Raw genomic sequence first — 14,083 nt, 5'->3', positions numbered from 1 at the left:
CACATTCTGGGGGGCTTTTTTCTAGTTTTGAACAATTTAGAGAGCTTTATGTTGTTTACCATAATTATTTCTCCACTTCCTTCAGTTACAACATGTGTTTGCTGTTCAGGTTGAGTCAGTATCTGTGCTTACAGTCCAATACCCTTTGGTGAATTTTTTTTGGGGTGTTTTAGAGCTACGAGGGGTGTAATATTTTATTTATATAGACAGATCCTTTACTATTATTTAGTACAACTCCCAATAAAGGTAAAAGAAAAATGGGAAAATGATTTAGGCCATGTAAGTGAAGATAAATAGGCTGCAGTGTTGCGTATGATTCCAGTGATATTGCTACCTGAATCGTGTATCGCAATCGTATTTAGTGCATAGAGCTTATTGTACTCCATTAATGTTGTTTTATCGAGGGTATTACAATAAACTCAGACTGTCCAAAATATTATATGGATGGTGCAGATTTAATGCATACTATCTAGGATTGTGTAAAATTGTGTGAGTTTTGGAATGGGGTACTACAGATAATTAAAAATATATCTTGTTGATATATCTTAATCCCAGAACTTGTATATTGGGTATTGTTGATGAGCTTGATGGGCATGATGTTTTTAGCATTCAGAGAGCACTGTATAAGGCGCGGAAGCAGATTACGAGCAATGCAACCTGTCCCCCTAGACAGTAGGACATTATGTCGCAAAGATATGAGAGGTTATACGTATCTGTGAAAGCATCAAAAAAGAGTCTGTTTGAGTAAGTTTAAGAAAATTGGGGAACATGGCTATTATATATATATATATAAAATGGTTAGTTTATATCGAGTGCTGGTCGTATTGAAGTATTATAGAAAAGCTGATGGGATTTTGAGGGGGTGAGGGAGCTAGGAGAGAAGGTGGGTAAGAGTTTTTTTTTCTAAATATTTGTTTTGGTGAGGATGAGGGTGATTATGATTTGCTTAAATCTAGTTATGGTAAATTATATTGTTGGGTTTGGGTAATGATATGTTTTGTCTATGTTTCTTATGCATGTATACATGTGTAGAAATTAAGGGGCAATCGTATTTAATATAGAACTTCAATAACAATGATCTGATCAAAAAAACTGAATATTTTCAGAATTACAGGACTGCAAGCTATCCATATGATGAGGCTAGTGAAACATGGCAATTATCCTGACATATTAGATCACACAACGACACCACACAGAATTGCCTAATCCAGTTATACAGTGGAATAGTGACCAGTCCTTAGTGAATGAGTGCCATAATGTTTGGTCCCCAGGAGATCGACTGGAATAGTATCCAGTTACTTGTGACTGAGATGAATAATGTAAAATCCCTGATGAACCAAAAATGCCCAGTACCAGGCTTTCTTGCAGTCACTTACTTGTCTACAGGAAGGTAAAAATAATCAATATATCACTGATATAGTCGGATCTCGCTTCCCTTTTCAAAGCTGAGCAGTCTGTCTGATACTCTGCCATATGGCAAATGGGCAAATGCAACCCTAGATTGAGGAGTCCCAGGAAATTACCCCAAAAATCTCTAATGTTGGTCTATTGAAGATACTAATCATGTTAATACTCAAGATGAGCGAGCACCCGAATGCTCGGGTCCGCGTTATTCAAGCTTTTCGTAAAATTCGAGAGCTCTACTCGAGTAACGAACCCCATTGACTACAATGGGAGACTCTCTCTCATGTCTTGTCATTATGTACAGGCAAGTAACATTAGTAATTTCTAGCATGTCTCTGGCACATCCATGTGAGCATATCCTAACACTGTTAATATCGTTGTCATTAAGCTGAGTACAAATTACAGTGATGGAAGACTATTGCTTCCGGTGAGGTAGATAAGAAGGTTATAGTACATATCACATACTCACAGTATTCTTTTTTACCAATTTACTTTGGAGGCACTGTAATGACTCACTAAACCGAAAGAACAAACTATAGAATAGCTACTAATGCGAAATACAAAAAATAGCCACAAAGCTGAAACTTTTGCTCATGTAGACCTATAGCTTATTAGGTAGCACTTTTGCCATTTATTGTTATTTCTAAATATTTGTGACTACAGGGCATTATAGATTTACCCACATCTTTACATCATTTTATACTTTGCACATAGAATTAATCTGCATAAAAATGAATTTGTATTACTTATCAGGTACTGACCTTCAACTAATCTGATCTAGAGCCGCATTCACAATTCTGGAGGCATCAGAGCTGAGAACTTCCAGCATCCTTACACCACAGCACTTCTGATTTAGGACTAACCATACGTTACATAAATATCCAAAGAACCCACGAATTTCTGTGGTATCTGGTGACTTTCTAATGTTTATTGGTCAACCATACTGTCCCGATAATAAACAGGCATGGTCATGTAGCCTTTTATGGGGGTGTTGAGGGAGGCCGTGTTCAGCTGTCAGCTATTTCATGTATAGAACTAGATTTTCTCTCCAAAAGTATAACAGCTCAGCAAAAGTGTTAGGGCAATGTCTGTTGACTGTTTCCAGTATGTGGCAGCAAAATTGTTAAAGCAGCTCTAGGTTATAATACAAGGTACAATTAAGGTTCAGGCCAAGATAAGAAATGAAAAGCATTTACAAAGTCACTCAAAATTGTATGTAGAATATATATATATATATATATATATATATATAGAAATAATCAAAGAAACTGCAAATTCATGTATTTTGACATCCTTAGCCACTTTGAACACCGGTTTACATAAATACATTTATATATATATATATATATATATATATATATATATATATTTCAGAGTATTTACAAAGTTACTCAAGATCGTACATAGAATATATTATATACGTATTCTACATACAATTTGGAGTAACTTTGTTAATACTTTTTTCATATATATATCAAAGTGCTTACAAATTTATTCAAGATCGTACATAGAATATATTGTATACATATTCTGCATACAATTTTGAGTGAGTTTGTTAATACTTTATACTACACACACACACATTATATATATATATATATATATATATATATATATATATATATATACACACACACACGTATATATAAATCTGTTCAAAGTGACAAAAGAGGTCAAAATATATGTATTTTCTGTTGTCTTGAAATTTCCTGATTTTTTGGCCTCACCTAAAATTGTATGCTTATCTGTATACTGTACATTTGTATGTTTGTGTGTCTCAATTTCTTTGAAGTGGACTTTTTTAACAGCTTACACCAGTCCAGTGGGACGCTGCTATGACTGAAGCAAGTATGTAACGAGCTGCCATTGGACCAGTGTGCATTCCAGGGACTCTCATTTCAGATTGTTACCTGAATCTCCTGGAGGGGACGATGGATGACTTCCTGGATGATATGTCCATATCGTAACAGAAGGAAGCCACTTCCCATACTTCAGTCATAGCAGTGGTCCCACGAGACTTATAGACACACACAAAGCAGATTTCTGCGTCTTACATGGTACTTTTCAACTTTGCAATTAGGTTTTACGCTCTCTCTCTCTTACAGGGGCCACAAAATTCAAATCCGTGCACCTTACCATCATGTAGCACATGCCCGCCTTCCTATTCAAGTACAGTATTGTTATTTTAGTACCGGTCACCAGTATTGTGATATAGTGTTGGGATTTTATATAAGTCAATTTATCTACGATTGTCACACATGACGATCGGAATTCTTTATGTTAGTACAAAAATACAAAACAAATCCGATCGTCTAGTCACATCCTTTATGCATCTTTGTTTAAAACTAATTCTTATGCCATAGCAATATTCAGTTTGTAGTCTATGTAGTGAAAGTGAATATCATTTATATTGTATGCATTTATTTCTATGTATTCTGTGAACCAAAAAAGTCGTTCATTAAAACGGAACATTACTTTGGTCATGAGGTATGATAAATGGCTACCACTAGAGATGAGCGAGCGTACTCGGAAAAGCACTACTCGCTCGAGTAATGTGCTTTATCCGAGTATCGCTGTGCTCGTCCCTGAAGATTCGGGTGCCGCTGCGGCTGACAGGTGAGTTGCAGCGGGGAGCAGGGGAGAGCGGGCAGGAGAGAGGGAGAGAAAGATCTCCCCTCCGTTCCTCCCCGCTCTCCCCTGCAGCTCCCCGCTCCGTGCCGGCACCCGAATCTTCAGGGACGAGCACAGCGATACTCGGATAAAGCAAATTACTCAAGCGAGTAGTGCTTATCCGAGTACGCTCGCTCATCTCTAGCTACCACACATTGTTACAACAATATCTATCAACGCGCCTGTCTTAAGATGGCCATAAAGTGTCCTGTCCGGCTGTTTGGTCCAACAAGCAGAAAAATGCTCGAGTGAGTAACAGGTTGCACAGAATCGTTAATTCCAGGTGTTTCCGCAATATCCATCAAGAAAGTCTGAATTCTGCATCATGTTATTTCCACACCTGGCGGTCATGACTTTGTATTCATCCTTTCTGCTTATATAGGCTGTGCTCACACCACATTTTTGGGCCTTTGTTTAATATATATATATATATATATATATATATATATATATATATATATATATATATATATATATATATATATATATATATATTAAAGCGCAAAAAATATACAATTTTATACTGCAGTGTTTTCATGGATTTTTATAATGCCAACGGATAGCATGTGGGTTATTTTGGCTTACACGTACAGGGTAACTTTTTGGTAGGTGCACAATGGTATAGCTTGCTATGCCAGTCTGTACTACTAGAAAACTTTTTCATTGCAATGGGAATCCGTTTTCAGTTGTTTCTAAATATATAGCGCAGGTTGTGCATATAAATAGTACATGTTTTGAGCAATCTAGGAAAAAAAGAAGCCTTCATTTCCCTTTAAATGGAAAAACATTAGACAAAAGCTAATATTTGCATTCCATTTTTGGCAGTATACTTCTATTTTTTAAAAGGAATTGTTCATTTTAAACAATCCCATTTGGTTATAACAGTCACCAGAAGATAAGGATGGGTGATAAAAATCTGTTCATGGGGGTCTCACCTCTGAAGGGTGTGCCGGGTCCCCCCTTCACCCTCATCATCACTGCGGGCTTGCTGTACCCTCTCAGTGAGGAGGAGATTTAATGGAGTGATGGTAGTGCATGCACAGTGCTGCTCGATTCATTTTCAATGGGGCTGATGTGATAGCTATTTTTTTAAGCCCCATTGAGAATAATGGAGGGTGGCATCCATATGCAACTGCCTCTCCATGTAAAAATGGGAGTGTGCATTGAGCCTGCAGTTATGAGAAGAAGTGGTCACAGGTAGAGATGAGCGAGCATACTCGCTAAGGGCAATTGCTCGAGCGAGCATGGCCCTTAGCGAGTACCTGCCCGCTCGAGAGACAAGGTTCGGGGTGCCGGCGCGGGGGAGCGGTGAGTTGCGGCAGTCAGCAGGGGTGAGCGGGGGAGAGAGAGGGAGAGAGAGATCTCCCCTCCGTTCCTCCCCACTCTCCCCCGCAGCTCCTTGCCCGCTGCCGGCACCCGAACCCTGTCTCTTGAGCGGGCAGGTACTCGCTAAGGGCAATGCTCGCTCGAGCAATTGCCCTTAGTGAGTATGCTCGCTCACCACTAGTCACAGGACCTCCATTCTTGGGATCAGTGGGGGGCTCAGCGGTGAGATCCCCACCGGTCAGGCTTTAATCATCTATCCTGCAGATAGGTGATAAAATCCATCTTGGGATAACCCCTTTAACTAAAAATTTCTTGGAAGAATTGATAATTGTTTTTCTACACTAAAGAAACCCTGAAAAGAAAAATGAAATACAAACACAAATCTCAGTCGGACAAATGTGGTGTGAATACAGCCTAGTACGACAAAAGACACCACAGAAAATAGAAGATTTGATCATTCTCTATAGCTAAAGTGTACGGTAAACCCACCAATTAAAGATGCACATGTTGAAATTGATGATTTTTACAGGTTTACTTTAAGCAAGCTCCTTTAAATGTAGTCAAAATTGTGCTTTTTTACAGTAATCATTCCAATAACACTACCTTACACCACCTAATGATATAAAGTCTACAGATTCATTGGTGGATCCAGGACAGTGGAAACCCAACGGTTAGCTTGTAAAAAGGAGGTCAAAAATAAAAGCTGCAGACCTTGTCAGAACGGCATCTGAAGTGAAATGTTTTACAATCGGCAAAGGATTCATCTTGTAGGGAAAATATTAAAATATTACCTGAGAATGAACACCCCACCAAAAAGATATAAATAATTACACGTAATAAGTTAAAGGGCTTATTGTGTCCTAGTGTAGAAGGATGGCAGAGGTTCCTTTGCAGTTTTTGTTGCTGTTTTTTGTAGTAAATACCAGGCTCAGTGGTGTTTTCTGTGCTTCCTTAATTTTCTTGGTAGCACCTCCTAAAATGTGCAAGTAAATTGATGATTGCGCTTTACACCGAAATATAACGCAAGCCTATTTTTTTCAACAGAACAAAATGCCATTGCAAACAATTCATTTCAGCCATACTGAGAAGCAGTCAACCAGTATAGTACAGAGGAATGAGCCTTGGGTTGTTGGTCAAGGCTTAGTCCTACCAGTGCTCAACAGGTTATATAATCCCTATGGTTGTATCTATCTAATAATATAGGAAAAGCTCAACATTGTCATTTAGTATTGTAAATATTATATTGCAAAAATGCTTTTGTATAAATGACTTACCTTTTTATCAAAAGAGTCCATGTGTTTCCAGTTGTTGGCCTTCAGCTGATGAAGTTCATCAAATTTCATACTAATGTTTTCTATTGACAACTGTAGCATATCCCAGAACCCAGCTAAATCCTGAGAAGTAGGTCTTGGATGTGCATTAGGATTCTGCCAAAGAACACAATAGGGATTAGGTTGGTACTTTTCTATGGTGGCTCTGTTGGTTTCTATCTATCAATAAAATTGGCAGCCATATGTAATTCTAAAGGGATAGCTACACAAGACCGTTAAAGGCCAAATAATTTCTGAAAACAGCAATTTTGGGTGATAGTTAACCCATGTACAAGTGGCCACCGACAGGGCACTGAATGACACATCGCGCATTTGTCAGCGAGCTTGGATTTTAGCTCTCCTAAAAGTCAAGGGACTGTTGGCCCGTCTAAACAGAGGTTATTCAATCTTTGAGCGGCTGCCTGTTTACTGTGAATGGAGGTAAGCAGCCAGAAGAGATCTCCAGCTGGTCCACCTTCATTATCTGACAGGCGGTAAAAGCACAGAAGCAATAGTCCCTGGGACGGCTGTTAAGCACTTACGCACGCAACAGTTGCCCCATGTAAAGGAACCTAAACAAACTTTCACAGAAAAAAGCAAACAGGGTCTAATTGGGTTAAAAGGTTTTTACCATTAAGAGAAACCTTGTCCATCAGACATGTGGGCAACATAAAAGAAGAGCCTTCACTCAAGCTCCCTCTTTACGGGCCAGAATGGTCTAGCGGACCCAACCTGTCCATGCATTACATGGTCAGCTATTAAAGGGTTGGAAACTTTATATATATTTTTAAAGATGGGCTAGAAACCATGTAATGATGCATTTACGAATAGCCTCATGTCTTCAGAGTAGCGCCAATGTATCTGTGAGAAGCTCCACCCCCTTTCCTCTGCATTTCCGACACAGTATTGCCATCCTACATATGGCAGCTCATAGACATGACCAGACGTGTCCATCAGCAGCGTCTATTGACTAATACGATGTGCGGCATAGGAGACTAGAGCAGAAGACTTTCAGAGGAGAATGAATGAGGCTTCTTACTGGCATTCGCACTATTCTGAAGACATAAAGCCTTAGTATATACCTCATTACATGGTTTCTAGACCATCTTTAAAAAATATATAAAGAGGCCATGCCCCTTTAAAAAGACCCTCTGGCACTGGACAAACCAAGATGGCCACACTGCTTCTCTGACTACCTGAAGTGCACTGTGTATTGGTAGTACATTTGTAGTCTAAGACACTAGACACTGCTGCGATTGGCCAGGGCTCCTCATGTGAGCAGTGCTGGCCAATCAGAGCAACCTGTAATGTCTTAGATTACCAATGTTCAGTGTGCTTCAGGTAGTCGGAGAAGTGGTGCAGCCATCTTGGTTTGTCCAGGACCAGAGGGTTTCTTTAATAAGGCCAGACACAGATTCTCCCAACTATAACATCTGATCACTATGTGGTAAAGATGCCTGACCCACGACAATAAGCTGATCTGTTTAAAAAGGGGTGGTCAGCGTTTGAGAATTCCTTTAACCCCCTCAAGACCAGAGATGTTCAAATTCTTGTTTTTGTTTTTTTTTTTGTCCCTAAATTCCAAGATCCATAACTTTTCATTTTTCTGTCAACATAGCTGTATGAGGGCTTATTTTTTGTGGGATGAGTGGTATTTTAATGGTACTGTTTAATGTACCATATATGTAATGAAACAATTTTTTAAAGTTTTTAAGTGGGGTGAAATGAAAGGGTTCACTAAAAATGGCATATGAACTTTATTTTGATCGTCAGTAAAATTATGGTAATACCAAATTTATACAGTTTCTTTTATGTTTTACTACTTTTAGGTTGGTTTCACACGTCCGAGACTCTTGCGTGAATATGAACCCCATTCTTTTGATTGGAGTCATATACATGAGCGATGTTTTTCCGCACTGCATCGTGACATGTCCTATCTTTTCAGGTTCCCATTGTTCTCAATGGGACAGTAAAAAATATTGAACACCGTGTGATGTGCATGTGAGTGCGATGCAAGGTTTTTTTCATCAGTTGGATTGTGTGAGGGCTTGTTTTTTGCGAGACAAGCTGCCGTTTTCATTTTTAATCTTTTGTCATACATACACCTTTTTGATAACTTATTAATGCATTATTTTGGGAGCCAGGGTCACCAGAAAGCACAATCCTGGCATTTTATACTTTTCTTCATTTCCGGTGTTCACCTTGCCGGATAAGTAGTGCAATATTCGGACTTTTACAAACACAGTGATACCAAATATGCAGTTTTTTTCATTGTTTAGATTTTTTATAGGAAAAATTGGAATTTAAAGAAACTTTTAATGTTTTTTATTTACTGTTTTAAAACGTTTATTAAACATTTTTGTACATCTTTCTTTCAGTCCCCATAAGGTTCTTAAACTTGTGATCATTTGATCGCTTGTAGTATATACTGCAATACTTCAGTACTGCATTCTATATTAATTTCTTAATGTTGCCTATTAAACTCTGCCACAGGCAAGTTTTCATAGGTATTCACAAAATGATGTGCAGCCCATCTGGAAGCCTCTCGTTACTACTAATAAACAAATTGTTAATGTATTTCTACATCATATTCCCTAAAAATAGGTTATATAAAAATCTATATTTTTTAGCATAAGAATTGTTACCCTTCGTTACCTACCTACCTGCTTTGTCCTATAGTGATTGGGTCTACCAGGGACTTGGCCAACTGATTGATCCTGGCACTGAGTTGTATGGATACCCTGACTTATCTCCTTCATTTTCTGACTTATAACATACTAGTAAATTATTATCCATCTGCCCAGCTTAACAAGGTGACCTTGGGGGGAAAGACAACAACCAATCCAAAAATATAAACTGAAGTTGAAGTCATTGCTAAGCTGCTCCACTATTTTCCCATTTTAAAATCATATATGACAGATGTGAGGCGAAGAAGAGTAATTCCAGCAATTACTGGGATTTAGGTCATCAGAAGTGCTAATACCTAATAACTAGAGAGGCATGTTCTATCAGTGCATTAGAGGAATACAATTACTCATGCTAGCACTGGAGTAAGCATGCCTGGACAAATGTAATATGGAAACACAAACAATCTGCTGTATGCAATACAAGTCATTGATGTTTGCCAGGGAATTGTAATGAGGGGGATTATAAACAGGAAAACTCTCTGTAATTGTAGAGCATGTTGAACCAGACACAATAAAAGGGTGCAGAAAATTCCTAAATGAATGAGCATGCCAGGTCAGCTGCTTATATTTATCCACATGATTAATATTTTTTTAATCAATTCAATATACAGAGTAAGCAAAAAAGTGGTGACATTATGTAGAATATGGGTTTTACATACCAGGTTTTCTTCACAGAGCTCTCTGAACTGGTAGAATTTCTGTGACATCAGGAGCTGGGCACAACCAACCGCACTGCGGATCTTCTCTAAGACTGCAAGGATACAGAGAACATCTTAAATTGGTTTGATAAGTGATAACCATTCACCATATCACATGTTGCATGAAATATTTAATTGGCAGTCATCTTATGGTTACACCTTCAAGTCACAGTAGAGATGGCAGGGACCCATCACTTTAGTGCAGATATGCGCATTGACAGCGCAGTGCAATGGTCCTAAAGCACATGTTATGACTTGACAAGGGCTTGGAGTTTACAATGTAGAGGTGTACCCAGTGAGTAGCTACCTGGCAGTTAAATCATCCATGTGACAGTACTACAATGTGATTGTTCGCAGTAAGAGAAACCAAGTTATCTTGCAGATATGATAGCTTTTAATGACTAACAAAAAGTCATGATTGTATAGCGAGCCTTTGAACTTACTTAGGGTTGGAAAGTTAGCTATAACATCATGTCTTTTTGTTAGCCATTAAAAGGTACCATATCTACAAGATTACCTGGTTTCTCTCACTGAGAACAATCACATTTTCCTCTACTGGCTAACACAGTACCAAACTTTTTTCTTTATAGCGCTACAATAGCACACTACTACTCTGACATATTATATGTTTAACACATGCCATTTACATAAAAGGGTGAATCAAAAAGTAATGTCTCCTGTCTGTACCTTTTTATCTATGCGAGTGACTATGAATAGCTACAGGTTATGTTATATAGGTGTCCTTACTCTACTAATACATGCTTTCATTGCTTTGCTTTTTCAGACTGAGTGATTAGAAACACAAAGCTGTCATTGAATTTCTGGCAAAGGAGGGATGTGCATCTAAGGAAATCCATAATCAGCCGAAAAATATTTATGGGGATGCTGTAATAAACATTAGCAATGTTCAGTGTTGGGTGAAAAAGTTTTAAGCAGGAGAAACCAAAATTGCAGATAAGCTGAGGAGTAGCCATCCGTCAACATCAGTCATCGATGAGATCCAACAACATGCTGATGAGTTGATTCGGTTCTCGAGCGCCTGTGATTGGTTCATCAAGTGCTGGCACTGATTAGCTAAGCCGTGGCGCTCAAGAACCAATCACAGCCATTGATTCATTGAATGGTTGTGATTGGTTCATCAAGTGCTGGCCCTGATTGACTGAGCTGTGGCACTTGAGAACCAATCACAGCCAGCGCTTCCTAAGGGTGGGGATTTAAAACTTCTAATCCAAGAAGGGCTGCCTGAAGACTACAGAAAAGTGTGCCAGAGCTACAGAGAAGACGCGCTGGAGCTGACAGCACCTGATAGGTGATGTATTATTATTATTTATTCTTTTTATGCATATAGAGTTTATTTTAGGGCTTTTGCAGTAGGATTTCCTATTGTAAAAGTTGCATCGCACCTCACGGAAACTGCATTTTCGTGCAATGCGATGCAACACGGAGGAAGGCTCCATAGGGCTGTATAGAGCATGCCACGATTTTATATTCTCACAGTGGCGCAGGCTGCCTGAGCTGACAGCGCCCGATAGGTGGTGTATTAATATTTTTTTTTTATGCATCTAGGAATTATTTTCAGGATAGGGCTTATATTTCAAGACCCCCTCCCCCCCCAAAAAATTCCCAGCAAAATAGCACTCATGTAGAGTCGTGCAATGTTGTAGCAACACAAAATCGTGATATTGACGCGAGAAAATGCAGCATTATCACATAGAACGCAGATGCGATATCGCTGAGATTTTCTTACAGTGATATCGCATTGCACGTGTTGAAGTGGCCTAACTTAAATTTAGTGGACAAGGAGGAAAAAGAGGGGTGGAGCAAAAAGAGGGGTGGAGCAAAACCCGTACAGTTGTGTTTGTTGTGAAAAATGATACTGTACAAGTGGTAAGGAGAGTGAAGTGGTACCTTCAATAGTGGAGGTGCTGCCTGACCAGATGACGCACCACCTGGGTGGGCGTGATAGAGTAAGAGAATAGAACTAAAAGCTGGCAGTGGAGAAGGCGCAACACTCCAGGGTACAGCAAGTAGGGAACTTCTCCTGCTCCTGCCCTGGCTGACCAGCACCCCACAGCCAAACAGATCTAATCATTAACCCTTTTGGGACCCACCAATCGCTTGTATGTTTTAAACACCAGCTAAACTGACGAAGGGGTTATCCCCGAAACGTGTTTTCATAAGCTGATCACGTACTTTTCTCTAACTTAAATTTAGGGCTTTTGTATGCTATCCTTTATACATGCTGACTAAAGACAGGATATTACTATAATATTATGATGTATGTATGTATTACAAGTTACAATTATGGCAACTACTATTCCTTGTTGCACATGTGCATATAAATATTACATATATACACACACTGCGTTTCCCCGAAAATAAGACCCTGTCTTATATTAATTTTTGCTGCAAAAGAGGCGCTAGGTCTTATTTTATTTACCTAGCAGGCCTTGTAAAAGTACCTCCTGTTGCTCTCCGGAGCTCTAACGTGCTGAGCCGTGGCATTAATTGTCCAATTTATTAATCCCGCCTCCACAACGCAATGGCTGTTATTAATTCTTCGACCGCTGCTCAGCCAATCAATGCAGCGCTCGATGAACCAATCACAGCCATTGCATTGGTTTATTGAGCGCTGCATTGATTGGCTGAACAGCACTCAAGAACCAATCAGAGCCATCGCTTCCTGGAGGTGGGATTTATGAATCCTGTAACCAGAAAGTGATCTTCTGTGGGCGGTCGAGGACTGCAAGAAGCACGTTGGAGCTCCAGAGATCAGCGGGAGGGACCTGGACCGATCCTGCTAGGTAATGTATTCCTTTTCTTTCTAATGTAATGCTTATAGGGCTTATTTTCAGGGTAAAGCTTATATGTCAAGCCTCCCCAAGAATCCAGAAAGCTCAGGTAATTGGGGTAAGGCTTATTTTCAGGGTAGGTCTTATGTTCAGGGAAACAGGATATATATAAAAATCTGCAATGTCTACAGGCGATTAGCATTGTTGCCTTGTAGTTTTCCAAGTTTGCACAGATTTCTTTTCACCCTCAAAAAACACACTGATTGCTTAACTGCATTTTTATGAAACGGTCTCACTTGTCTGTGTGTATTTGAAATATGCAGAACACATTGTGTACCCCATCAGGGACATGTACAGTAGCAGTGTGATGACACTCTCTGTACAACAGTGTGAAATATATAATCAGCCGCACTACCTAAGTAATAAATAAATGATCTGTATTATATTTGGGGTGTTAAAAAATATTTTTTTATTCCAGTTAAAACGGTATTCTGCTACCTTTTAAAAAAAATCTCTATTGATAACCGGCAGGTCATTAATAGATGTGGAGACTAGAGATGAGCGAGCATACTCGCTAAGGACAAATACTCGAGCGAGTGTTGTCCTTTTCGATTACCTGCCCACTCCTGAGAAAAGATTCGGGTGCCGGCGGGGGGCGGCAGGGGAGAGCGGGGGGAGATCTCTCTCTCCCCCCTCCACCCCCCCCCCCCCCGGCTCTCCCGCCTGCTCACTCCCACAACACACCGCCCACCCCCGCTGGCACCCAAATCTTTTCTCACGAGCGGGCAGGTACTCGAAAAGGACAATACCCGCTCGAGTATTTGTCCTTAGCGAGTATGCTCGCTCATCTCTAGTGGGGACCTGCCACTTGGATCCCAGCTGATCAGCTGATTCCAGAGACCGCTATCACTGTGCTCAGCGAAGGAAGAAGAAAGTGTTGGCCATTGCGTAGAGGCCCGCATTGGTATTGCAAGTGCAGCTACCATTGAATTCAATGAGAGCTGCGCTGTAATACCAACCTGTGTCACTGTGCTATGGCCAGCACATTCTGCTTCAGCCATAACAGAAAAAATAAAATAGTTTTGGAATACCCCTTTAACTTTACCATATCCTGATGTAGGCAATGCCAGCGCTGAGAATATGTTGGTGCCATATAAGCAACGAGAAATAAATTGTAGAAACAAATGGTGTAGACT

At 39.7% G+C, this 14,083-nt stretch overlaps 1 protein-coding gene across 1 annotated transcript in view; it reads right to left on the bottom strand.

Annotated features, from left to right (window-relative positions):
* The window catches only part of DLGAP1 (DLG associated protein 1), a 232,579-nt gene that overhangs the window by 14,698 nt on the left and 203,798 nt on the right, over window positions 1-14,083 (bottom strand). Inside the window, exons 8-9 of the mRNA XM_066579602.1 lie at window positions 10,057-10,148; window positions 6,675-6,827 (exon numbers count right to left, since the gene is read on the bottom strand). Coding sequence (XP_066435699.1) covers window positions 6,675-6,827; window positions 10,057-10,148 — 245 coding nt within the window. The remainder of the gene's footprint in view (window positions 1-6,674; window positions 6,828-10,056; window positions 10,149-14,083) is intronic.

Source organism: Eleutherodactylus coqui, chromosome 9 (assembly GCF_035609145.1).
Source record: "Eleutherodactylus coqui strain aEleCoq1 chromosome 9, aEleCoq1.hap1, whole genome shotgun sequence".
Taxonomy (NCBI): Eukaryota; Metazoa; Chordata; class Amphibia; order Anura; family Eleutherodactylidae; genus Eleutherodactylus; species Eleutherodactylus coqui.
The sequence above is the reverse complement of the archived record's forward strand: the minus strand, read 5'-3'. Positions and strand labels throughout refer to the sequence as shown.